The sequence below is a fragment of the Cyprinus carpio genome, chromosome A1, assembly GCF_018340385.1.
Source record: "Cyprinus carpio isolate SPL01 chromosome A1, ASM1834038v1, whole genome shotgun sequence".
In the NCBI taxonomy this organism is placed as follows: Eukaryota; Metazoa; Chordata; class Actinopteri; order Cypriniformes; family Cyprinidae; genus Cyprinus; species Cyprinus carpio.
In genome coordinates this window covers 2,424,819-2,451,075 of record NC_056572.1, presented here as the reverse complement: position 1 = coordinate 2,451,075, position 26,257 = coordinate 2,424,819, and the positions used below count along the sequence as shown (strand labels likewise).

Sequence of the window (26,257 nt, the reverse complement as noted above, 5' to 3'; positions counted from 1 at the left end):
ACTGTGACTCTGAATGGAAGAACGAAAACATATCCTGCAAACAAGAGAGGGCCCATCTATGGGGCCCTACTGTAATTAGTTATCTTTTTACCTGGCAACCCTCTTGCTCAGGCTGCACTTTCTATTGAGAGCAGTTCAGATGCAGCAGGCTTGATTCAGGGTTGATTTTCATTAACTCTCCTCTCATTTGTACCACTTGGGCCCCTCGGAGGGACCTGCAAAGACCCTCGCTGGGCTGATTTGTGTCTTATTTGCTATTTGAGCACTAACAGTCATTGGGATCCTGTGTGTGATGCACCCCCAAGTGGATGCCCCACTATATTACATTCCATGTTGTATGTTTTTACATCAACATACAATTAAAATAAACAACATCTATCTAAATTTGTTATCATAACCGTAAACTTACAAATCAAAGGAAAAGTTGCAAGCAGCTGAGATGCAAAACCAGGAACTCGGAGGAAGTGCGAGTAATTTAACAGCTTTTACCAAGTAATAGTGTATCTAAGTATTGTAGCTTATAACAACTATGAATTATAGTTAAGAAAAGATTTGGTTTAATACTGCCTTAATTTATTTAAAATGACTAAATGTTACTGAAGGACTTCACAGATTCTCTAATTTCCAACTTTTACTAATTGCATGCCAGAGACAAGCTGTTTCCTTTAAGACACTTAAAATCAGTTTCTTCAGCTCAAAACAAGCGCCAGTGTCAAAAAACTTTAATCAGGAACCAACAAACTTCAGACGGAATAGCCTGTAAAGTGAGAGGGATGTCTCTGCTCCCTTTACACAACAGAGACCGACAACACTCATCACAAATTCATTTTCCACAGATGAAATGACTAATGGGCCAGAAGGCTGGGGAGAGATGGTAAATGAGTAAAAACAACCTTGCAGCAAGAGGAATGTGCTGCCAGATCTTGTATTAAGCAGAATAGGAATGTAAAGCAAGCATGAAATGAAGGCGGGCAAGCAGCATTCAGCAGAAAGCATAGAAAGTGGGTCAAATATGCTCGGAGAGACTCCTTTCAGGATTTAATTTAGCTGTTAATCCATCTCCTGTAATTTCCATATGTAAACATCAGTAGTTAAACACCTAGGGGAGAGAGCGAAATTAAAAACTATTTGTTACTAATAGATACTGAAGACCAAATAGCCTGCTTTACATTGAAACTTTAATAAGATATTAACAGTAGAATATCTGACAAATACAGTATATAACCTGAGAATTGATTCAGATGTCGGCTGATTATCATTGGTCAGAACAGTTTACATTGCCAATGCAAATTTGGACCATCATTGGCAAGTTTTAAGATTGCATATAATCCTTCTGTTTTAAAATGAATTTAAACTTCTTTACAGCTTTAACAAACACGATGAAGGGATGTGAAGCTCCCCAGCATGCCAGTGAAATATGCAAGCAGACATGGCCAATGCCACAGGCGCCATACATAATCTATGACCTCACACACATAACCAGTGTCCAGCCATGACTCCATCACTGCTGGATAAGAGCTGCGCTACAGCTGGCATGGATGGCACCCAAACAGTGTTGACTTTATATCACATTATGTGGATCACTGCTTATTGAAGTGGCAGTTCCATATACAGTGGAATGAAAGCGTCTGATTTAAACATGTAGCAGGGTTAGTAAAAAAAATCTGAATTAAAGAAATGCCTTAATTTGAACTGATTTGATCACCACACAGAAAGTTGCATCTGAATTTCAATTGGAATGACAGAAAAATAAATTTGACACAGCTAATGCATTCTGGGAGTGTTCTACCTAGTGTTGTTGTTGTTGTTGTAAATAAAATAAAATAAAAATGTTTTAGTTATTTGAAACAAAATAAAATAAAATATAAATACTGAAAAACTAAAATGAAAATGTAAATGTTGTCATGGCATTTAACTGAAATAAAATAAGTTAAGGCTGAACTACTCAGACTAACTAAAACTAAAAATATAAATGAAATGTCAATAGAAATATTAAAAACTAAAAAAATTATACTGAATACATAATAAAGTGAAAACTGAAAATATAAAAATAATTATAAAATAATTCAAAATATTAATAAATACTATAATAGTAAATACATATACATATACATAATACATATATAGTATTTAGTAATATTTTGAATTATTTAGATGATTTTTATTATTATTATTATTATTATACACACACACACACACACACACACACACTGAAATAATACTGGTTCTACTTTGGTACACAAAGTAAATTTATTAAATATGATGGAATATAAACTAAATACAACTTTCTATAGGTGGCATTTCAAACATGTTTATCTATCTTTTAGCCCTTTAACCTTCAAAATAAATAAATACATAAAACAGAACTAAACTTTAAACAAGACTTTGACAAGCCAGCATTCAAAGTTTGTCTTGACAAACGCATTACGGCTATATAAATTTAGTGTTCATGAAAAACTTTACATGAAAGACTGCAAAGATCTTACATCTGATCAGTCTGTTAAAGACATAGCTCTAAAGAAACTACCTGAGAGAGAGACTGGCAGCGAGATGTAATAAAGCTTTCTTTCCTTTTTAATGATTTAAATGCATGCTAGAATAGGACACCGGGGTGGTAAATTGCAATTTGAAACATTCTGTTGCCTTACTTTAGCAAAGATTTAGTGCACCGTTTCTACCCTTTAGAGTTGCATGTGCAAGTTCCCCAGTAAAGTTGCTGTCATGCTCTACTCGGTTTCCTATTTCATCAGCAAGCTCAGTGAATCCCTCCCACGCAGAGTTCTCAAGCTAAGCTCTTCACGTCTGGCAGCGTGGCCACATCTTCAGCAAATATTTGAGAGTTTTCTCTTCTCTATCAAGTATAAATTGACAAGGAACGTCTTTCTTGTTATCCTTGAAAACAGGATGCTGAAGAAAAACAGCATTACTCATTGCACCTCAAGGATTGCATATGCCTTGTTGAAAAGGCATAATCACACCAAGCTAACTAATATAACGAGGGAGCAGATTAAAATGCATGCACTGCATGTATCTTAAAGCAGCGATATAGGTAATCAAAAAGCATGTTGCTTGTTCGGTGTGTGCAGGAAGATGTGTGAGGTTTCCTGGCCCTACAGTATATGAGCAATGACCTGTCAGATCAGGAGAGAGATGCAGGAGCTGGGAAATGATGTGGCCAGAGTGAAAAATAAAACACGGAGGTGTGAAACGACAGACAGACAAAAGAGCTGAGGAGAATCCTCCACAAATTGCATCAGATCTGATATTGAGATCGAGGTTTTTAAGAAAATATAGTTCTGTTCTATATGCAGGAGCACAATCTGAAAGCATTATAAAACTCATCAGCCTCTATGACACGGTTTCTAGTTGCCACGGATACAGTGCTATTAGATGCCAATTAAAAGCTTAGAAATGAAACTTTCCAAAAACGTCAATAATTGTAGAGTTTTTGTCATAAAACTTTGTAACCACATTTTGTGACAGCTATGAATACAACAGTGCCTTCAATTCACATTCTATCCTCAGGAAGTTGCTTTCTGTCAGAGAATGTGGCATAAACTGTTACAGGCACAGTTTGGGTCAGGAATATTAATGTTTAATGTTAAATGTTTATGTTTTAGTTTAGTTTGTATAACTGAATATAAAAGGGGGGTGGGGGGGGGTGGCAAGGAAATAGTCATTTCATGATCAAACAAGAATCAACAATATATGTTTTGTTTCATATTATTATAACTGTACAGTGTGGCTGTCATTTGCATGTGTTACATGTAAACTGATACATGTGTATACATATTTTAAACAATCATACCATACACAAACAATCAGTATACAATGTATCAGTATATTTTACTTAAATATAAGTGTAATATCTTTAGTACATCAAAATGAGGGTTACAGCTGTTCACAGAAAATGATTTAGATTTACTTTAATACTATTTTCACTCAGAAATTGCTAGTAAATTTCACAAATAATAATGATTTTAAAAATGGTTACTCGTATAATTAAACATGACATTTTGATGCTGAAAGACTGATTAGTATTTTCTTGTAAAACACTCCAAAAGTCACTTTTACAGTATACTGTACCTGGCAAGCAGCACTACTTAAATTTAACTAATTGTGAAAAACAAATTAAATATTGATTTTTGACTTTTATTGTACTGATAGACAGATAAAGGCATCCCATGAGAAAAAAAAAATCCCATGTTTATGTTGGTACAATTGTGGATGTATGATATTTATTTTACACAGATGACTACATTTTTACAGTATAGCCAAATAATCCTCTTTAGAATATGATGATATGTCTCTTTTATTTTAGTTTGTTTTTTTACTTAAATTATGCATGGTGGGTCACGTTTCCCCAACTTACATTTGTAGTTGCAATGAAAAAAAGATTATAATTAAGTCTGTAGTTGCAATGCAAAAGAGAATATAATAAACTATGATTGTATTGCATTTTACTGTGTTCTGCTCTATGCTAACACCCTACATTATAACTGTGTTGCCTCTATGCTTGATTTTGATCATTTTAAGCACATGTTGTGCATGCAGCGCTGGAGTGTTTTTAATGTGAGAGTGTCAGTTTTTCATCTGTATTCAGCTTTAGTCTTGAGTAACATAAATACTTCATTCAAGAGTGTTTCGAGAAACTCCATTGTGCTCTCTCTCTCTCTCTCTCTCTCTCTCTCTCTCTCTCTCTCTCTCACACACACACACACACACACACACAGATGCATGATCAGTCAATATTTGGATGAATTGTGTAGAGTAGAAGAAGGCAGCTGCAGTTTTATGGTTATGTTGACATTGTGGACGTTGCCCCTCTGGAGCAACAGATTATTTAACACACGCAACCTTAAAATTCAGCCCAAGCCATCGTATCTTTATGCAGAAAATTAGCACAATCCTTTAATTAAAAGGGAAAACCGCACCATCTGCGAGCTGCTTTGTTACTGATACAGTGCACTCTCACTGACAGTGTTACTGTGCCATAGACAGCTGCAATAACAGGTTTTACCTCTCAGTTGATCTAATGTGTGTGATACATCTCTGCAAATGAGGCATGTGCATGTGTGCTGACAAAGTGATTGTATTTATGTCTCTGTTTGTGTATTCAAACAACCTTACTGCAGAAATGCAGTATTCACATGAATCAAGTTAATATCTGCAAGGGAATTGCATACATGCAAACTCAATTATTTTCACTCATATATCACAAGCAAATGTCAGATGTGAAAAATGCCCTCTGGTGGTAGCTTTTCAGGCAGCTGTTGGTCTGTTCTGACTGCTAGTACAGCAAGTCAATTGGAATCTCTTCCATAGCAACAGTCCTACATGGCAACAACTATCTTGAATACAAGATTTCCATTATGGTCTGCCGCCCTCTCAAGAGAGACGTCAGTTGGAGTCTTTCATCCTGAGAGAGAAACTACATAACTACAGCAGCACCAGGGAGATAAAAAGCCTCTCTGTATGCATCAAACTATTAACTCTTTCAGAGACTTTTTCAGTTCAAGTGTCAAGTTCTTAGAAATGTATTGTTTTTGTATTCAAATTGGTTTCATATGGTTCTGAAAAAATCTTTTTAAATGTTTTTTTTTTTTTTTTTTTTTTTTTTCAAATGTAGCATCAGGTAAAAAAATAAATAATAAATCTTACACCCTGAAAAATGAGAGTACACATTAATAAAAAAAATATATTTTTTTAAATAAAAAAATTAAATATCAAAAATATAATGTAACAAAATGTATGAAATGTATTAAAGTGTAATATTAAATATCAAAAAATTTATGTAATAAAAAAATATATATATATATATATATATATATATATATATATATATATATATATATATAATTTAAATATATAAATATCCAATATATATATATATATATATATATACAATTTAAAATAAAAAAAAATATTTTTATACTATAATGAGATATATACCACATGAGATATAGAGAATTTGAGAATATAGAGAAATTGTACAAATATATAGAAATTTGTACATGTTGATCTGACCATATCAGTTTGTTTTTGTGTAAGTTTGTTTTGTTTTTCAAATATTAATATACAGTAAATCAGTTTTAATTAAAATATTTTTATATATATTTTTTTTTTTGTATAATAATAAAATATGAATAATTTAATAAGGATTCTTTTCATGAATTTTTGAACTTTTAATTAAGCCCTTTTCTTCATTATGAACAGTTGTGTCATCCTGACATCTTTTTACTTTTTGCCCACATGAAAGTCAAGAATGTACTACTAGAACTGTTCAAAAAGTTTTAGTGATGTACAGTATAAAGTTTAAAGGTTAGATAGTTTTGTCTAGTTGAGTAATTTAAGGTGCTGGTGGTTTGTCAGACGTGTGGCTCCAGGGAGGCTGGATGAGGTCAGGGGTCTACAAAAACAAAATCTTTACTGAGAAACAGGAACTCTAGTAGGCCTATGTGATATAAAATCGCTTCTCTGCAGCACACTCTTATCCTTTCGTCTCTCTGACCCTGTTTTTGCAGCACCCTTTAAGGTTTTGCAGAAAATAAGTGATGGAATCTGAGTTGCGTGTGCACTCATCCACGCTCCGGTCCACTCATACAGAGGCTGGAGTCATCAGAGCTATTACTCAAAATGTGCTGATGTTATTGCTGTGGGAATGTGTGGCACTTTAGTGTCATTGTGAGAAGTTCTCTAACTGCTCTTTCCTCATGCAGCGCCGTTCCATCTCCACACTATGCACTCCGATCTGACTGACTGCGTGCTACAGAGTGCACTCTAGTCTTTCATTTCCACCCTGTGGAAAAAGGTTCTTCTATTGGATCTGTACGAACAACAGATTCAGATCTGCACAGGCATTAAGCAGATCTGAAGGGAGGCATGGAGCTGAATATAATAGGCTGAGAGTTGACAAGAATATCAACAGAATTAAAATTTGAGGTTCAAACTACGGTCAAGTGTAGCTTTTCACTGTTTTGACTGTTTTCCTTTAAAACACAACCTTTTAAGTGTAATGGTTTAATAGCCTACACAAAAGTACAAGTTTGCAAAAATTAATACTTTTATTCAGCAAGAATGCATTAAATGTGACGGTAAAGACTGTTACATTGTTACAAAAGTTTTCTACTTCAAATAAATGCTACATGTTCTTTTGAACTTTTTATTCATTAAAGAATCCTGGAATATATCATGGTTTCTACAAAAATATTAAGCATCACCACTGTTTTCGACATTGATAATAATCAGAAATGTTTCTTGAGCAGCAAATCATCATATTAGAATGATTTCTGAAGATCATGTGACACTGAAGACTGGAGTAATGATGCTGAAAATACAGCTGCTCATCACAGAAATAAATTACATGTTAATATATATTCACATAGAAAACAGTGAGTTTAAATTGAAATAATATTTCACAATATTACTGTGTTTGTGATCAAATAAATGCAGCCTTGGTGAGTGCAAGAGATCTTTTTTTTTTTATAAAAAACTACTTGATCTAAACCTTTTGAATGAAAGAAGTAAGTAAATAATGACAGATTTTCATTCATTCATTTCATTTTATTTATTGTGAATGATTCTGTAGGGCAAGGATTCATAATGAAAGCAGATTTAACTAACTAAAGCTATTGAATATTAACATGTAACCTGGAAAGTAATAGTGTTTAACTTTATGATACATGCCTATAAAAATGTTATCCAGCATGGTGTTAGAAAAAACATTTTATGAGCTTGAATGGAAGATAAAAATCTGAACGTGTCAAAGGTATTTTCCCCACCCTACAATCGAGACAACATTTTTCCCATCTTCTATTGTCTTCTGCTACTGAAGCCCATCCACTTCAAGGTTTGCAACGCTGAAATTTCAATAAACTTTCAGAGGGATTCTGTAATGCTCATCTCCAGTGGCAAACTGAATTAAAGTCTGATCACTGAAATCACTGTCTATTCTGTGGCTCCTCAATCATCTGTTTGAATTTGTGTGATTCGGGGGAAATGGGAGAAATTAGAGGAAATGAGAAGTCAGAGGAGTTAGTGCTTTCATTCCCCTGTGGAACAAAATAAGACGAGATGATATGGCTCAAAATAGTCCCATTTGAGGAAAACTGTTATTGTGGATCTGGACAAATGCCTATGCACTTTTAACACTAGGCCTTACGTCTTCAAATGCAGCTTTTTAAAAGATAGATTTTTTAATTCTGAGACTGTTTACGGCTGTCAAGATAGACAGGGTGAAAGCGTTGGAGATGGAAATGGCGGCAGGCCTTCCATACTGACTCTGAATGACATTAAATGGAAAAGAGATGCTGGGGAAATCACTGTCTGGCTACTAAAGTCTGAGTGGCATGAGAAATCACCGAGCGAGGGTGGAAACAGCAGTAAGGCGTCCCCTATGGTGCGGGACGCTGACAGCTCACTCTGCTAGACACAGAGAAAGAGATACACAATAAATCAACAGCATCGGGGAGAAGAAAGTTCTGTTTGTAACATCATCTTGATTGTGCTCTGGCTCTTTGCAGTTAAAACAACTCAATTTGCTAAGAACTTGCATAGCAGTCAAAACAATTCTGATAAAAATCGACTTTGGTAAATAGAGCTCAAATCTTTGTCTGCATGTTTGTAAGAAACAAATCCATCATTAAGACGTTTTTAACTAAAAACCGTCGCTTCTGGATAAAATATGAGTTTGTGATCCATAATAAGGTTTCCTCCAGTGGAGAAAAAAAGTCCATCTCCTTTTGTCTCTCACATCAAAGTCCACCCACACATTTGTTTAGAGCTGCAGACCACTTTTTCACTGGAGGACATGTTATTATGGACTTGTATTTTGGCTGGAAGAATCTTAATGATGGATTTGTTTCAGCTTTTGTCTTCTCCAGATGTTAACTGATGGACTGGAGTGCTGTGGATTATTATGTTTTTATCAGCTGTTTGGACTCTCATTCTGACGGCACCCATTCACTGCAGAGCATCCATTGCTGAGACACTGATGCAATGCTACATTTCTACAAACCTGATGAAGAAACAAACATACCCATATCTAAAACACCCCACATTTAGAACACATTTTCTCTATAATACACATTTCAAAACACTTTTTCACATCCAAAAATACACAGATATATACACATTTTTTTATAAATAAGTCAGTCATAAATAAACGTAAAAGTTTATTAACATTGGAGTTCCGCGTGTAAAAGATAAACAACGAAAACAGCTCCGATCATGTCCTTTCAGACACACTTTGATATTGTACGTGCCGTTTATGTTATTTTTTAATGTCATACTTTCACCCAAACTGAATAAATTAAAAAAACAGTTTAAATGTGTAAATCTTCTATATGTATTTATTTTCTGACATGCTCCAGTTCTTGTTAAAACATGCTTATTCGGTGCCTTCTTCGCACTTTTTGTGTGAAATATTTATTTTGTCCATCAAAAGTGTTCTGTTTTAAGGGCACAGACATATTTTAAGATCAATCAGTGCAAGTTTCTTCCAGCTGAAACAGCTCAGACTTACATTTTAGTCTAGGCTTAAGCCTTTTCTATGAAACTGGGGGTTAATGAGCTGATAAGCTAATCAAGTGTCCTTGCTAATTAGAGGCGTATATACCATCAGAATAACAAACATTACAATGATAATCAGAAAGCTGTTCCTTAATTTTCTAAATGCCACTGGTTTTGGTTGTGAAATTGAGTGTGCAGGTGGATGCAGGGTGGAATAAGGTAATTATGAATAATTATGACAATCAGTATAAATACAACTTACTGAACTCCTGTCAAAATAATGCATTTTGAAGAATCACTTAGATTAGGTATACAGTACTGCTCATATTTTCACAAACAGGATTTTTCATAATTGCACCCATTTTGCAACGTCTAAAACAATTCTTTTTAGTTCACTCCAATAATGTTCCGTATAAAATGAGCACTATCTGAACCCTATAACAGTATAACAGATCATTTTACTTCCAGAATAAAAACGTCCTGATTATTTACTCAACATGTCATCTGAGATGTTCATGTCTTTGTCTTCAGTCGCAACGAAGTTAAGGATTTTAAAGAAAACATTGATTTTTCTACATGTAATGGACTTCAATGGGGACCAATGAGCTAAAGGTCCAAATCACAGTTTCAGAGAGCTCTACACGATCCCAGCCGAGAAATAAGAGTCTTATCTAGCGAAAAGATCAGTCATTTCTAAAAAAAAATAAAAATAAAATTTATATACTTTTTAACCCGAAGTTTAACAATCTTGCACTAGACGGACGCATGACGTAATCACGTTGGAAAAGTCACGCACGGTCAGCTCTTTATGTGCGCTCCAACTAATCCATTAATCTTTGACTTTGATTTCTAAAATACTTGAAGACTCCCCGTTACAATGTTTCCACAGTGAACAAAGAGACCATGTGAGCTGCAAAACACTTTACTGCGATGAAGCAAAAACACTAAGTTACAGTAAATCAACTTAAACTTGTCCAGAGCAGCTTTTGTTTGGTAAAATAAACATCAGGAGAACTTTAAAACGAAGTGGAAATGTGCAAACAGGTTTCTTACATAGGCTACACACTTTAAAAAGCTCGACGTAAACCAAAAATGAAATAAAACCATAGCGACGTTAAGAGCACAATGGGTTTTTACAGTTTAAGGCAGCTCGCTGGAATCAGTCCGTGTATTCCGTGTATTTCTTGGCGGATCCGTGAACTTTGCTGGCTGGGTACTTGAGTCGGTTGAGGGCCACTTTGCGGAGAACAGCTTGCGGTAGATCAACGTGGCACTTTTCAGCCAGTTCAACGAGGTAGATCAACACGTTGCTGAGTTCCTGGGCCAGGTGCTCCCGTTCCGGCTCGCTCCAGTCCGGCAGACCCTCCGCCACCTCCCCGCGCCACTGGAAGAGCTCCGCCGCCTCCCCGACCTCCCCGACCAGCGCCAGCAGCAGGTTCCGCGGCTGGTGGTACTGGTTCCAGTTCCTCTCGTCCGTGAACTCCGCCTGCATGCGGCGGATATCTTCCAGCGTGGGCTCGGCGGTGAAAGCGAAGCGCTCGGCCCGTTCATGCTGGATTTCTCCGTTTCCATCCGTCGATGGGTCACGGCTTGAAGTCTCTCCGTTGTGTTCGGACCCGGTCCCGTTTTGCTGCAGTGCCATCTGTAACGTAAACGAGCGAAAAGCGAGTCCTGAAGTGCTCACAGATGACCATGCGTGAATCTCCCGCCACCAGCTTGTGGATGACGTCATACGAAATCACCGGAAACGTGGCCAGTGCGCCACTGGCATTATGGGAGTTGTAGTTTTTTCCTTCACTCACGTAAAACTGTACCATCTGCCCGCACACAAACATGCGCACAAACATAACCTCTTCAGGAGACAACAGAAAATATAAATACATCACAAAGTTTATATCCTATTGATACTTTTAATTTCGTGATAAGGACAATATGGACATTCTAAAATGTAGGCATCGAATGCTTTCTAGATAACGTTAGGAGGTTCATAGTTTGGAGACAATCGAATTAATTGAATTATTTAATGTGATGGACGTGTGAAGATTTCAGACTCTTGAGACACACTTGAATGCTGACTTTGACTGTACATGCGCTCTGAACAGTGTTATTAAATACTAATAACTTAGTGAAACATTCTGAATGAATAATATTTATGACAATCAGAATTACCACAGCTCATTAATTAAAGTATTTTTGGAGTCCATCATTGCTAGCTGTCACATTTGTACTCTTAGTAGTAGGTTTTGGTTCTTTTTAGCCTTGGATACAAAAAAATAAAAAAAATAAAAAATAAAATAAAACAGTTTATTAACAAAAAAGCTTATTGTGTAAGAAAAGAAATGTTGGAAACAGTTGCGCTCCTTTATATTTTATTTATTTATTTAATTATTTATTTTGGAACCTTAGATACTTTTTTCAAGATTCTTTAATGAATAATGTTAAAAAGAACAATGTTTATTCAAAATAGAAGTCTTTTCTAACAATATAAGTCTTTTTCACTTTTTTTCAATTTAACACGTCCTTGCTGAATAAAAGCATTCATTTCTTTCAAAAAAAAAAAAAAAATAAAAATCAATAAATAAAATACTGACCCCAAACTTTTGAACGTTAGTGTACATTGTTAAAAAGGATTTTTATTTTGAATAAATGTTGTTCTTTTTAAATTTTTGTTCATCAAAGAATACTGAAAAAAGTATCACAGGTTCCAAAAAAAATTTATATATATATATATATATATATATATATATATATATATATATAAGTTAAAATATTAAACTGTTTCCAACACTGATTTATTATCAATGTTGGAAACAGTTTAATATTTTAACTTTTATATATTTTTTTGGAACCTGTGATCCTTTTTTCAACATTAGGATCAGCGTATTAGAATGATTTCTGAAAGATCATGTGACACTGAAGACTGGAGAAATGGTACTGATGAAAATTCAGCTTTGCATCACATGAATAAATTATATTTTAAAATATAATCAAATAGAAACCGTTATTTTAAATTGCAATAATATTACCTTTTTTTTTTCTTCTGTATTTCTGATAAAATAAATGCAGAAGATGTGTGGAAGCGGCTGTATTGACAGGCCTTGACAGGAAGTCACTGTTCGACAGGAAGCACTATTTTTATGCAGACATGCCTGTGAGTTGCATAGGTGCTTAATGAATTTGTCAGCATTTCTTAGTTTTATCTTATAGTGCTGATGACACAAATGCAACGGACGAGAGCGTCTTTCTTGCGCTTCCAGCTCTATGTGGATGTTATTTTTGATTAGCTGCTTTATGGATCCATCGTTTGCTAAAGAGACATGCACATATATCCAGTGCATTACTCTCTCTTTTCTCTTTTCCTGAGCTTTAATGAAGAAGTGATGGCAATCCGTGCTGAAAAGGCAGGAAACAGAATAGCTGCCACTAATGTGAATGAATAACAGTGTCAGCTCTTAAAAGCATAAAACATTCAAGGACTGGTCCGAGCGATGTTTCAGCTCTGTTATTCAACTGGTATGAATATGTTTCTATGCTTTTACATGCAGTCCAAACCCACCTCCTGTTAATATTATCCTGAGAGTGTATAGAAAATAAATAAATAAATAAATAAATAAGAATGAATTGCAGTTTGATGCATCGCTCAATCTATAGTTCAATAGTTTTCAGCAATGCCTGCCCACGTTCTCAGTGGCCTTGGTTGCAGATGTTTTTTATTTTTATTAATATAAACATTTTTAAGACAACTCGAGATTTCTAAGCCAATTCAGCCAGCTCTGAGAATCACAACACTGCAACATTTCATCTGACACAAAAAAAGGTAATCACAAACAGGTACAAATCTGTGCATGTTTTTATGAGGAAATTGTGAATAATTTAATTAATCATTGCAGTCATGACGTACCCTAGTGATGGTATAGCAATGACCTAGTAGCAACCAATCTGAACTCCATAACAACTGAACTGCAAGACGTTAATGACTCAGAACACCTTAGCAACCAAATAGCAACAACAATGCTTTCTGTCTTTATTTAAAAAAGTTCCCTGAAAGTTTGAATAGTTTGCAAGTGTGATTATAAACACAAGCGCATTAGTGAGTAAATGAGTTTAACTGTTCGGTGTCATGACGTTTAATGTCCCATTTAGCCACTTGGGAGTATTACTTAGGAATTTAATATCGTAGAATAAAAGGTGAACATCTTGAACTTGTGTAAACCACAGAATTTTATTTCAGGTTGTTAACCAAAAATCAATTGACTTCAGGACAATTAGGCAGTCATTAATATTCAGTACATGTAAGTGAATGAGTTGATTTTAAGCAGAGAGATTTTCAGTGCTACATTTCCTGCTTCCATGGTAACAATGGCTTTTCCCATTGGTCGATCTCTTTTGAGCAGCGTGGGTAATGTAGTCCTTCACCAGGAATTCTTTTCTGAAAATAAAGTTGAATTCACACTGACGTGTAGTTTCTACAGAAGCATATGCTTTCTCTTAACAACACCAGAGCTCAATGTACTTTTCCCTGAAAGATATATGTGATATCATCATTAAAAATCTAATTTTCTTTGGAGAAAATAAATTCGATTTTTTTTTTCCCCCTTCTGGAACCCACCTGTTGTGCTCTATTGAGTTTATTTTTAACAACTCTTTGGCTAAAGTCCTTTTACTTCTTGATTTTGGTTACATCAGTGCATCATAATACAGGGAATCCATCACTCTTCATTAGAGCTATTTTAATTTCTTCACTGCTTATGTTTGTTTGTTTTTGTGGCCAGGATGAATTAGTTGATCAGGTACAACACACAGATGGTAATGGCTGATTGCTTTTTTTCTATCCTTTACTCTTTTGCATGTCAGTAACCATGATAAATTTCTAGTGGCTTTTGGTCACGGAGTTGCCATAGCAACAGTTCCGAGTGCTCTGTTTTGCTTTGCAGTGAAACTGAAGGAGATTGAAAATGTAGCCAGATCACAAGTATCTGTATGTGGTTTCATTTTGTCATAACCTTAACCCTGGCCTTTCAACACTGCCAGCCCTGTAAACACCAGATGAGATTCTGATGGCACAGAAGACTTCCGTGATTATACATTAATGATATTTTAAGGCCATTCATTTAGGTTTCAAGTCAAGTCAAGTCTGGATGAGGTCTAAGCCAAAGCACAGCAGTGCCTTTGATGCTACAGACATCCAAAAATGATGATCCCCTAAAATACAAAAGGCAATTATATATTTTACAGTATAAAGAAAGACCCTGTTTATACTGTGCAAAAATAGTATATAAATATAAAGTTATAAAGGCAACTATATATATATTTTTTAAATGTTTTGGAAGAAGTCTCTTATGCTTTTTATTATGGAAGCACATTTCCACTACAAAAAAAATAAAGATAAATCTGACTTTTATCTCAGAATAGCGAGAAATAAAGTTGGAATTGCGAGATATAAACTCACAATTTAGACTCATCAATTTAAACTTCGCAATTTTGAATTTTTTTATTTGCAATTCTGACTTTTCTCAGAATTGTGAGATGTAAACAATTGCAAGAAAAAAAATCTGAATTGTGAGATAAAAATATAAAATAAAAAAAACAGCATTTATTTGAAATAGAAATTTACATGAAAGGCTTTACTTTTGATTTACTTTGATACTATCATCACTTTTGATCAATTTAATGCATCCTTGCTGAACAAAAGTACAAAATATATAACAGAAACAACATATTTAATTTCTGTCAAGTTCTATAAAGACTGTATTTCTGTAACTCTGTATTATTTGATGCATAAACCTGAAAATAAAAATAAAATCATGGCTGTCAATAGAATAAAATAAATTTGATTTTAGTAATACAAGTTCCAGCCAGTATTTACAATCAGAATGAAATGTTAATAATGACAAAATCTGTATTTTTTTTTTTTTTTTATATCTTTAAATTTGATTTTATTTTTACATAGAATCACAAAGAGGCAGAACATTTCTAGTAAATTTCCAGAAGCTTTCCAAATAGTCCTGGAGAGGTTCCAGAATTTCTGTAATGTTTCCAAAATATACCAAAATGTGCCCCCTCTTTGTACACCTATTTTTACGTTATTTTTATTTGGCTCTCTTAGCACTCTGCTGCTGTTTGAAAACCCTTGGTCAGACACAGATGTGTAATAAATCTGTTTAGGTCTAGATAAACTAGCAATTAACACGGTTTAGTGTTTGTGTTTGCAGGCAGGCTACCAGATCACTCAGCAGAGGGTTCCTATAGCAGTGGACAGTGGGAAGAGTCTCCATGATGAAGAACGGAGCCAGACTCTCATAGATCTCAACAGGGCAGGTGCTGCAGCTGCTTCACTCTTGTACAGAAACATGAAGTCTGTAGCTTTGTGGACAGTGTCTGATATGAATGTGTCTGTAGGTGTAGGTCTGATGGAGCTGGTGATGTGTTGCGGAGAGGAGGCAGCAGCTGCTGTCAGACAGCTTCAGCTCATCCTGCAGGCTCTGGGCACCTGCCAGGCGAACATGGCCGGTGATTGAAAACACCTCCTACTGCTAACACTGATCAGAACCCTGTCTATGCACATTTATATGGGTCTCTGACACAAATCACCTTGCTTGCACCAACATTATCATAGTTAGTAATCCATCCAGTATCCATAAGGATCACTCATAGGGCTTAAATTCTCGATATTTTTCAGCCTTTTGGTTATTTTCAGAGCTGATGTGCTTGCTGTGAAATGTTTTTGTTTAAAAAACATCGTTTTGACCAAATAGGTCCGGTTGTGAAACATATTGTTTAGATGCATGAAGTAAAATACTGTAAAATCTAGTTTTTCATTACATAAACAAGGAAGATTGACATTTAATCATTTGCATTGTAACAAACTGCAATATTTACATATTTTAACTGAATCTTACTAATATTTAACAATTTAATGCATAAAAATTTCTATGCAATTTTCCAGAAACATTTTGGAGTTATATTTATGGTAGGAAATTTACTAAATATTTTCATGGAACATGATCTTTACTTAATATACTAATGATTTTTGGCATAAAAAAAAAAACAATAATTTTGACCCATACAATGTATTTTTGGCTATTGCTACAAATATACCCCAGGGACTTAAGACTGCTTTTGTGCTCCAGGGTCACATTAACGAGGAAATAACTGACCTGTTCCTCAACCCTTCTCAAAGTGTCACCGCTCAATCAGCCTATTGTCTTCCTGTGATGAAAAATTCAGTAGCTCTTGTTTAATCAAAACCCTCTGAAGCAAAATACAGCAATTTGGTGCAGACTATTCAACAGTGCACAGGGCAGTCCAGAGTACTGTATTTCATGCAAATAAATCATTCAAATTCAAATGCATGCACTGTTTGTTAAGCAGGGGTTTTGAAAGCTGTGGATGGGTGAACTGTAATGACTGTTTGGAGTGATTCTCATATCAGATCCCTCTTTCTCTCTTCTCACAGAGGGGCAGCTTAGAGTTGATGCCAATGTGTCCGTGCATCGATCTGGAGAGCCTTTGGGAGTGAGGAGAGAGGTCAAAAATATCAACAGTGTTATGCACCTGGCCAAAGCTATAGGTAAGAATACTGAAGAAAAAAAAAATTATGGATATCAAGATCTCCCGGTTGGATTGAACAAGGTCTTCAATTAAATTCTCTAGCCATTCCTCAGTACCGCAAGACGTGTCGAGGTAATGAAATAGACTTTTAGCCAGTGGGTTTCAGAAATATTTTAATCATGCTGCATTCGTATTCACACACACTCACAGGCTTTAGTAATAGCTGGAAGTGGCTTTTCTTGTGTGCTTGTCACATTTAGTCCAGCATCAGTTGGAGGGAATGAGAGTCTGTGTGTAATTATGCCAAAGTCAGACTGCAAACCCCAGATAAGCAACGTGAACAATAAGCATTTTCACCTCGCTCCGTCTCTGTCTGGTGTTAAATGCTCTGTCAAGATGTGTGCCGTCGAATAAAGGCTGCTGAAACACACACACACATGCACATATCATCATCATTTCTATCACCAAGTTGTGCTTTTGAAAGCAGGAGTTTCACTCAAAAGGAAATCTGACTGATTTGATTCAAGAAAATAATGAGTGTTGAAGACCCACGTAAACATGGAGATTAAATAGTTCTGTCAATAAAAGAAAGAAGAAACATTTAATCTGTGTATGGCATGATTCTTTTAAGCCCATTTACACTGATCCCTCAGAGAAAGTTTTACGGTTTAATGAATCCTTAATACATTTTGTCTTGTAAGGGCAGCTATTATACAGTATACTGTGCACTGTCGTAAAACTAAAGTACTATCAGTGGTTTTCAACAATAGAAAAATCCCCCCCACAAAGCTTGTTTAAAAGGATAGTTCTCCCAAAAAAGAAAATTCTGTCATTAATTACTCACCCTCATGTCGTTCCAAACCAATAAGACCTTCATTCATCTTCAGAACACAAATTAAGATATTTTTGATGAAATCCGAGAGCTTTCTGACCCTGCATAGACAGCAATGCAACCGAAGCATTTTATGGCCCAGAAAGAATTTGCTGAATAAAGTTATTTTAGTTTTCTTTGTGCACAAAAAGTATACTTGTAGCTTTATAACATTACGGTTGAACCACTGATGTCACCCGGACTATTTTAACAGCGTCCTTACTGCCTTTCTGGGCCTTGAACATGTCTTTGCAGGCTCAGAAAGCTCCCGGATTTCATCAAAAATATCTTAATTTGTGTTCTGAAGATGAACAAAGGATTTACGGGTTTGGGACGATGAGGATGTGTAATTAATGACAGAATTGTCATTTTTGGGTGAACTATCCCTTTAAGAACTATCCCTCTGCTGATGCACAAGCATTTGAAAAGCACTTTCGGGGTCTTTTGTTGTGGTTTGATTGGTTCTCTCTTGGTACATATTCACAGACTACGAGATCCAGAGACAGATGGAGGTTCTACAGAGCAGTTAGACGGTTCTTAATGAGACCCGAGCATTTGACAGCAAATCTGGGTGAGGAGGCCCAGAACAGGCAGATTTCCACAAGCACTGCATTCTCCTGTGAGATCAATGCAATTAGACGATCTGTGTTTTACATGTTTTGAGTCTTAGATTCTTTATTGGTTTCTTATTGCATTTTAAACCCACAGTCACTTAAAATTGTTCATGTCAGATTAAATGCTCATTGCACACATTGAGCTGCAGCTTCAGGATTAGATATGAGAACACCGTACAATACCAAAGCACAATTTTCATCTGTTAAAGATTTAATTCATAATTTAATGTTTTGGTGTTTTTTTTTTTTTTTTTTTTTTTTTTAAATAAAAATGTTATTACAAAAAACTTGGTGAACATCAGCGCATGCTATATAAAGATTAATATGTTATCAATGTGATTCGATCTAGACATCACTGAGAGTCACAGTTTACAAGTTTCAGGTCAGTTTTTGTTTTGTTTTGTTTTTTTTTGTTTTTTTTGAAAAATAATACTGTTTTATTTAACAAGGATGGTAAAGGCTTTTACATAGTTTTAAAAAATCTAATTAAAATAAATGCTGTTCTTTTGAACTTTCTATTCATCACAGAATGTCGGAAAAGAAAGAAAATCACAGTTTCCATTAAAATATTAACTGTTTTCAGCATTCATAATGAGAAATGTTTCTTGAGTACCAAATTAGAATGATTACAGTGAAGACTGAAGCAATGATGCTGAAAGAGACTTCTTTCAAAAATATTTAAATATCCTCATTTTGAACGGCTGTGAGTCAAGTACCACTCTGTTTAATTCAGTGTAGGATTCATTTGTTCATGAATCAGACTACATTTGTCATGCACAATAGCCAGACGTGTTGTCTTGGCATTTATTTTGTGATAAACTCTCTTTTTACCTCGTGTTCAATTCTAAATGCAACCTCACAACTCACAAAATATCATTTATTTTGTTGTGCCGCTCTAGATTCTGCTGCGCTGGTGAATAGTGACTCAGGAAATGTTGCATTTAGTCATAGGCTGCATACTGTTCCCTCTGACTTTTTCCTGTCCATCTGTGACAGAAGATGAATGCGGTCATTTGACCTCAGTAGTTGTGTCATGTGTCGACTTGTACACATGGCAGCACCAGACATACACACTAACTCGTGCTCTCTACAGATGACAGAGCAGTATTATTGTGCGCATCTGCCCATGAAATAAAAGTCACTTCTCACAGCTGTGTCCTCCTGCTTTTGGATATGATCTGCTAGCACAAACCACCAATCTGTTAGTTTTCAGTACACAACCTTCTGGATAACTTTATTCTAACTAGTCAGTCGCAGCAGTCTGTGGTCAGATATCTTTGCACAATGGCAGCTGAATTATAATTGACTTTTGGTCTCTTCTCACATAATTTCTACAAAATTTGGTCACATTTTTTGTTATTTGGTTAGCAGCCATGCAATTATCAGGAGAGTATACAGTGAGCTAGACATTAATCCTTATTAAACCCCTAATGATTGTGAGGTTAATCTAAAAATAAACAAAAGATATCCAAGACGGTTGCACAGTTGCATCACTGATACCTTTCTTAAAGGGACGGTTTGCCCAACAATGAGAGTTTGTTGAGAATTTTCATTTGTGGGTGAACTATCCCTTTAATAAGCTAAATAAACTTTACTGAATAAAGTTAATAGAAGTATATTAAGAAGGCATTGAAGAAGTTGTATACTCGTATTGTAGTTTTGTCTGTTTATTATTATAATTACATGAATTGATTTTGATGTTAATATTGTTGTAGAACATCGACGTAGAATGTTGAGTAATTACGGTAATTACAAACATTTAAAAATGCCCCATAATGCATAGATATTGGCTGATGCTGCTATTCTTAAAATTCACAAATTTAAATTTTCACCAAAATAGTAGTCTATAATAAAATAAAATATTATAAAGTAATATAAAATAAAATAAAAAATAAATATATTTTTCCCTCCTTGCTACACATTTTTCTGTACATGTACACTCTCAGTGCCTGCAATAATCATCTATCATAACATTCTTTGCTTGCTTTTTTTTATTTATTTTTTATAACTTTAACTTGTCATTACCATCTCTCTCTCTCACCAGTAACACAATTCCGATGAGGGATAAGGAAGGCCTGCAAGACTACAAGTGAGCATAACCCTCCGTGAACCTTTCACACAAGTGAAATCTGCTCCATCCTGTTAACTCAGGAAAAAGAAAAACAGGAAGATGGACAGTGCAGGATAAAAGGAAAACAGGTGAAAGGAAAGTGAGTTTGTAGACAGGTAAGGCAGTGTGGGAGATGGATGAAAGTGAATATGGTGATATGGAGGGAGAGAGAGAACAAAACAGAGGAGGAAGACGACAGGAAGACTGATGTCGCTGTGATAATGCACAGGAAGGAGGGAAGAGAGGGTGATAGCAGTAAAGAAATGGACAAATCATGCAGTGCAATCTACAGACTATGACCATTATAAGCATTTCTAAATGACTGAAAAGCCACTTTCCATCTACACACTTATCTGAACTTCTGAATAAAAAGTTTGTTTTTTTTTTGTTTGGTTTTTGTTATATAGAAATTGTTCTTTTATTTGGCAAGGACACACTGAATTGATTAAAAAAAAAAAAAAGTGACCGCAAAAACTTCTACAAAAAATGTAGTTTCAAATAAATGCTGTTCTTTCTATTCCTCAAAGAACCCTGAAAAATAAAATAAAATAAACATTTTCCAGCATTGATAACAAAAGATGTTTTTGAGCAGCAAATCAGCATTTTTGAATGATTTCTGAAGGATCATGTGACGATCAAGCCTGGAGGAGTAATGTTGAAAATTCACAGGAATCAATAAAACTTAAAAATATATTAAAATTGAAAACATTTATTTAGAATTGTAATAATATTTAACAATATTACTGTTGAAAACATAGATGCAGTCTTCTTTTAAAAACGTTTTTAACAAATCTTACTCAATAGATCGGTTATCTATGTGGAAATAAGTCTGTTTTGCCATTTCGGCTGCATTTTTGGCAGAAACAAATATATCTGTTGAAAATCTGATCTGAGGCGTTTCTTCTTGCATTTATGCAATGATCAGAACTCACCTGAGCTACAGTGAGATGCATGTGAGTTATGCACATTTCTAAATTCATTAAAAGAGCATTTTTATCACTTAAAGTGTTACATTCATTTTCAATACATTTTTACGAGGGCCTTTCCTCTGATGGACCGCCGCTGGAGCATTGGCTGGACATGTGTGGCTGGTTCAGGTTGAAGAAAGATATGAGGAGGGTGTGAGAGAGACAGAGAGGGCTGGAGATTAACCATGAGATGACACACACTCTGTGTGAACACAACAAATGCTTCCTTGTCTGTGCACCTGATAAGAACACGCTCTTGTGTTTCCTCACATGACCTGCCTGAGTCACACCTTCTGCTGTGTTGCATGCACATACATTCTCTCTCTTTATCTCTCAGGTTCATGCCAGAGCCCAACTTGCCACCACTGTTTGTTTATGAGAGTGAAGCTCCGGTGCCTGCGGGGCGTTGACCCCGCCCAGTTTGTGGTGATTGACAGGCTAAGTTTCCAGCTGCCAGAGCTGCAGTCTATGAAGAGGACGAGGCTTGTGGAAATGTACGGCATCCTGCAAGAGCACAGATTCACGGGGGTGGTGAGGAACTCCAAAGTCAAGCTGTGCATATTTGTTTTTGTTTGCTCCAATTGTATTTTTAACTGGTCCACTTGTAAGTCATTCAGTTTTCCATTCTGCCTTGGTTTAAAAAGAAAAATAATTGCAACTTTATTTCTTGTAACTGTCACAATCTCACAATCACTTCTTATAATTGTTTTCAATGTATGAATAATTGCATAATTGCAGCTTTATTCCTTGTAATTGCAACTTTATTTCTTGTAACTGCGACTGTCTCACAGTTGTGACTTCTCGTCATTGTTTTTATCTCACATTTGCGACTGTTTCATAATTTCGCCTTCATATTACAATTGCAACTGTCTATTGTAATTGCAACTTTATTTCTTGTAACTTGCAACTTCTCATGATTGTCTTTATAACTCAAAATTGCAACCATTTCTCTTAATTGCGAATTTATTCCTTGTAATTGCAACTTTATATCTTGTAACTCCCAACTATCTCACAATTGTGACTTCTCATAATTGTCTTTATATCTCACAATTGCAACCATTTCTCTTAATTGCAAATTTATTTATTGTAATTGCAACTATCTCACAATTGTGACTGTTTCTTGTAATTCTGACTTCATCTTGCAATTGCAAATATTTCTTGTAAATGTGACTTTATTGATCATAATTGCAAGTTTTTTTCTTGTAACTGCAACTTCTCATGATTGTCTTTATATCTCACGATTGCAAATATTTATCTTAATTATGTCTTAATTCCTTGTAATTGCAACTTTATGTCTTGTAACTGCAACTATCTCACAGTTTGTGGCTATTTCTCATAATTCTGTCTTCTCACAATTGCAAATATTTCTTGTAAATGTGACTTTATTGATCATTATTTCAACTTTATTTCTTGTAACTGCAACTATTTCACAATTGTGACTGTTTCTTTTAATTCTGAATTCATCTCACAATTGCAAATATTTCTTGTAAATGTGACTTTATTGATCATTATTGCAACTTTATTTCTTGTAACTGCAACTATCTTGCAATTGCAGCTTCTCGTAATTGTCTTTATAACTCACAATTGCAACCATTTCTCTTAATTGTGAATTTATTCATTGTAATTGCAACTTTATTTCTTGTAACTGCAACTTCTCATGATTGTCTTTATATCTCACGATTGCAAATATTTCTCTTAATTGTGACTTAATTCCTTGTATTGCAATTTTATTTCTTGTTACTGCAAATATCTCACAATTGCGACTATTTCTCATAATTCTGACTTCATCTCACCATTGCAAATATGTCTTGTTATTGTGACTTTATTCAATTATTGCAACTATCTCACAATCCCGGCTTCTCATAATTGACTTTATATCTCACAATTGTGACTTTATTTCTCGTAATTGCGATTTTATTTCATAACTATAACTTCATATCTCACAGTGTGATTTAATTTCCTAAACTTTATCCCACTTTATCTTATTTTTATTCTGTGGTGGAAACAGGCTTCCTTAGTTTTGGATAAATCTCATGATTTGTTATGTTTTCTACTTTTTCCATCATAGATATTTAATATTAATTGAAAAGAGTTTAATAATATGATAACTTCTCCATTTCAGAATGAGGACAGGCTTATATGAGAGAGAACACTTTGAGAGTGTTGTTCGGATGACCATGGCTGGACCGAGGAAGGTGATTGGCTGGATGATAAAGGAGCTGATGGGAAATCTGAATAGTCAGAATCTGAAAGTCTCTCAGAAGAGAGGCAGCACCATTCAATAGCTGTGATGCATTTGTGTGTGTGTGTGTGTGTGTGTGTGTGTGTGTGTGTGTGTGTGTGTTTGTGTGTGTGTGTGTGTGTGCTGGAAGCTTATTTCCAGTCTGTTTGTTTTATTCCTTCTCACCAACATTGTTTCCGGTAAGTAAATAATAAATAATGGAGGTTGTGTTGACTCCACGCCTGTGGATGTGTGTACGGGAGTGTTTTTCTGGGACTCCTCCAGCTCAGTGATCAGAAACTGCCTCAATCATCACCTCTTGTAGTCTTAAGTTCACTAATGTGTGATTGGGCCAGATTGTGTGAACACTTAGAAAGAAGCCATAACCAGCCAGTAATGAGTTCTCCTGGGTCTCAAAGTTACAAATTCTTGCTCTCTGAAATATTCTTTCTCTCATCTCTCTCTGAGACCGGGATCTGTTCTCTCCCTCTCTTTCTCAGTCCTGTCTCTCCAGGTGCTGTTGCTGTGCTGATCATTCTTATAGAATCAAGTCACATCTCATCTTCAACTGCCAAGCCAGTAAGTGAGAAAAAGAGCTTTAATTTGTACTGCACATTTACAAAACACCAAAAAGGCTATTTTGCCGGAGGATTTGTCAGAAGGTTCTCCCGTTTGTTTGTGGTGAGCACAGGTTTTCCAGAAGATGTGGAAGGCTCCGAAGAAGACCGTGGGCCAGATAGTGAAGGAGCAGGATTTGTGGATAATAAAAGACAAAGAGGAGCTACAAAACATCTGTCAGAGGCGTGTAGACAGTCACCCTGAGGAGGTAAATCCAGACAATTATCCACCTTAAGAACTATGTTAATAGTCCACCTTAAAAACTCTGTAACAATTTTTAGCCAGCACACAAATGTAATATTATTTTATTTGTTTATTCGTTCATTCATAAGATGAACTGCTTGCCACGTTTGATAATTTATGCAATATTTTTTTGCAAATTAATTTTGTTGCAGGTTCAGATTCTCAGAAAATGTAAGTTTGTCTTCCGTTATTTTGAGGCAGTACAAATATGTAATATTATTACTAAACATAAAACTGTTTGTTTATTTGTTTATTTAATTATTAAAAGATTAACTGTCTGCCAACTCTGATTATTCAAGCACTAATTTTTTGCAAATGAATTCTTGTTGTTGCAGGTTCAGTTTATCAGAGGAGGGAATACGAAAGTACTGAACAAACTGATGGGTGAAGGCCTAAAGAAACAAAAGGCAGAACTGACCCGGCCCAAATCAGAGCCATTCTAGAGAAAATGGTCTTATGAATTACCCAGCATGCCTCTTTGTGGGTTAAAGCTGTGTTCTGGACAAGCAGTTTATTGGAGAAATTGACTTTTCATACTGTACCTACCAGAAAGGCGTCTACACTGTAAAATTTAGAGCCACACAGCCTGTTAATATTTCGCATTCTGAAAAAACTAATATGTTTGTGTTGTTTTATTTCTAAAGAGTTCAGGATTTTGTTCTTTCACGGCTCAGTTAATTCTGGCCTCTAAGACATTTATCACTCAATGATCACTGATTCCTTAATAGTCAGGTTTTGTGAGAAACTCTTGTGTGCACACAATCTCTTTGGGTTGCGTTGTGCTAGTAACTGAACAAGTTGTTGGCAGATCCGTATGGATTTTCCATCAGAATTGGATTTTGTGGGATTATTCATCACTTTTAGACTTCTAGCAGGTCAGGCCAAGGTTGCTTGAAACTTATGGCATTTAATCACCATTAGCAATTTCCAGCGCCGTCCGGGTCTGACACAGGGATTGAAATAAATGCAATATTTGGGTACTACTAAGACTGTGCTTTTCACTCAGACCCAACATATTGAATCAATACAACAGAAAAAAAAAAAAAAAAAATATATATATATATATATCATATATATATATATATATGTGGTAACTTAATGGTGATAGGTAAAGTACACACTGGAGTTGGTTGTGTTATATGAGTAACTAGCGCCCTCTGGTGGATTATGAATTTCTCACACTATTATGTCAAGAGAGTCATCCTTAAATTCCTAATGTTTGTAAAATAAACAGGTTATATATATATAGATATATATATATATATATATATATATATATATATATATATATATATATATATATACTTATATAGGGCTGTACATGGCCAATATTAACACAGTAAATTATGATATTTGTTGCCAACCCAAAAGATCATATTTACAGTAACATTATTTGGGTGTAGGCATTTCAATGTTAAAATGCTGTCTGTCTATATAGCTGTACAAAATACTTCTATGCATTTTTGTGCTTAATATTAGCTAAATTTAACCCTTACTATGGGAGAGAGTTTGTGTGACTCTTCTTTGACTGTAATTACAGATATATTAGGT

General features: G+C 35.1%; 2 protein-coding genes and 1 pseudogene across 2 annotated transcripts; 2 read left to right on the top strand and 1 right to left on the bottom strand.

The window, feature by feature from the left end:
- Window positions 1-9,627: 9,627 nt before the first annotated feature.
- LOC109073859 lies at window positions 9,628-23,909 on the top strand (annotated as a pseudogene).
- LOC122136006 (dCTP pyrophosphatase 1-like) lies at window positions 10,417-11,274 on the bottom strand. The gene has a single exon (XM_042717512.1). It carries the CDS (start codon window positions 11,240-11,242, stop codon window positions 10,670-10,672), a length of 573 nt encoding a protein of 190 aa, XP_042573446.1. The 5' UTR covers window positions 11,243-11,274; the 3' UTR covers window positions 10,417-10,669.
- Window positions 23,325-25,653, top strand: LOC122134286 (glutamyl-tRNA(Gln) amidotransferase subunit B, mitochondrial-like). The gene is made up of 4 exons (XM_042717583.1): window positions 23,325-24,424; window positions 24,537-24,671; window positions 24,859-24,877; window positions 25,042-25,653. Exons 1-4 carry the CDS (start codon window positions 24,185-24,187, stop codon window positions 25,092-25,094), a joined length of 447 nt encoding a protein of 148 aa, XP_042573517.1. The 5' UTR covers window positions 23,325-24,184; the 3' UTR covers window positions 25,095-25,653.
- Window positions 25,654-26,257: the final 604 nt, after the last annotated feature.

Bases quoted from the DNA above. Each gene is read 5' to 3' on its own strand.
- LOC122136006 (XM_042717512.1), bottom strand. From the start codon at position 11,242: ATGACGTCATCCACAAGCTGGTGGCGGGAGATTCACGCATGGTCATCT.
- LOC122134286 (XM_042717583.1), top strand. From the start codon at position 24,185: ATGTGTGATTGGGCCAGATTGTGTGAACACTTAGAAAGAAGCCATAAC. The intron at 24,425-24,536 runs GTAAGTGAGAAA...TGGTGAGCACAG, and splicing joins CATCTTCAACTGCCAAGCCA to GTTTTCCAGAAGATGTGGAA.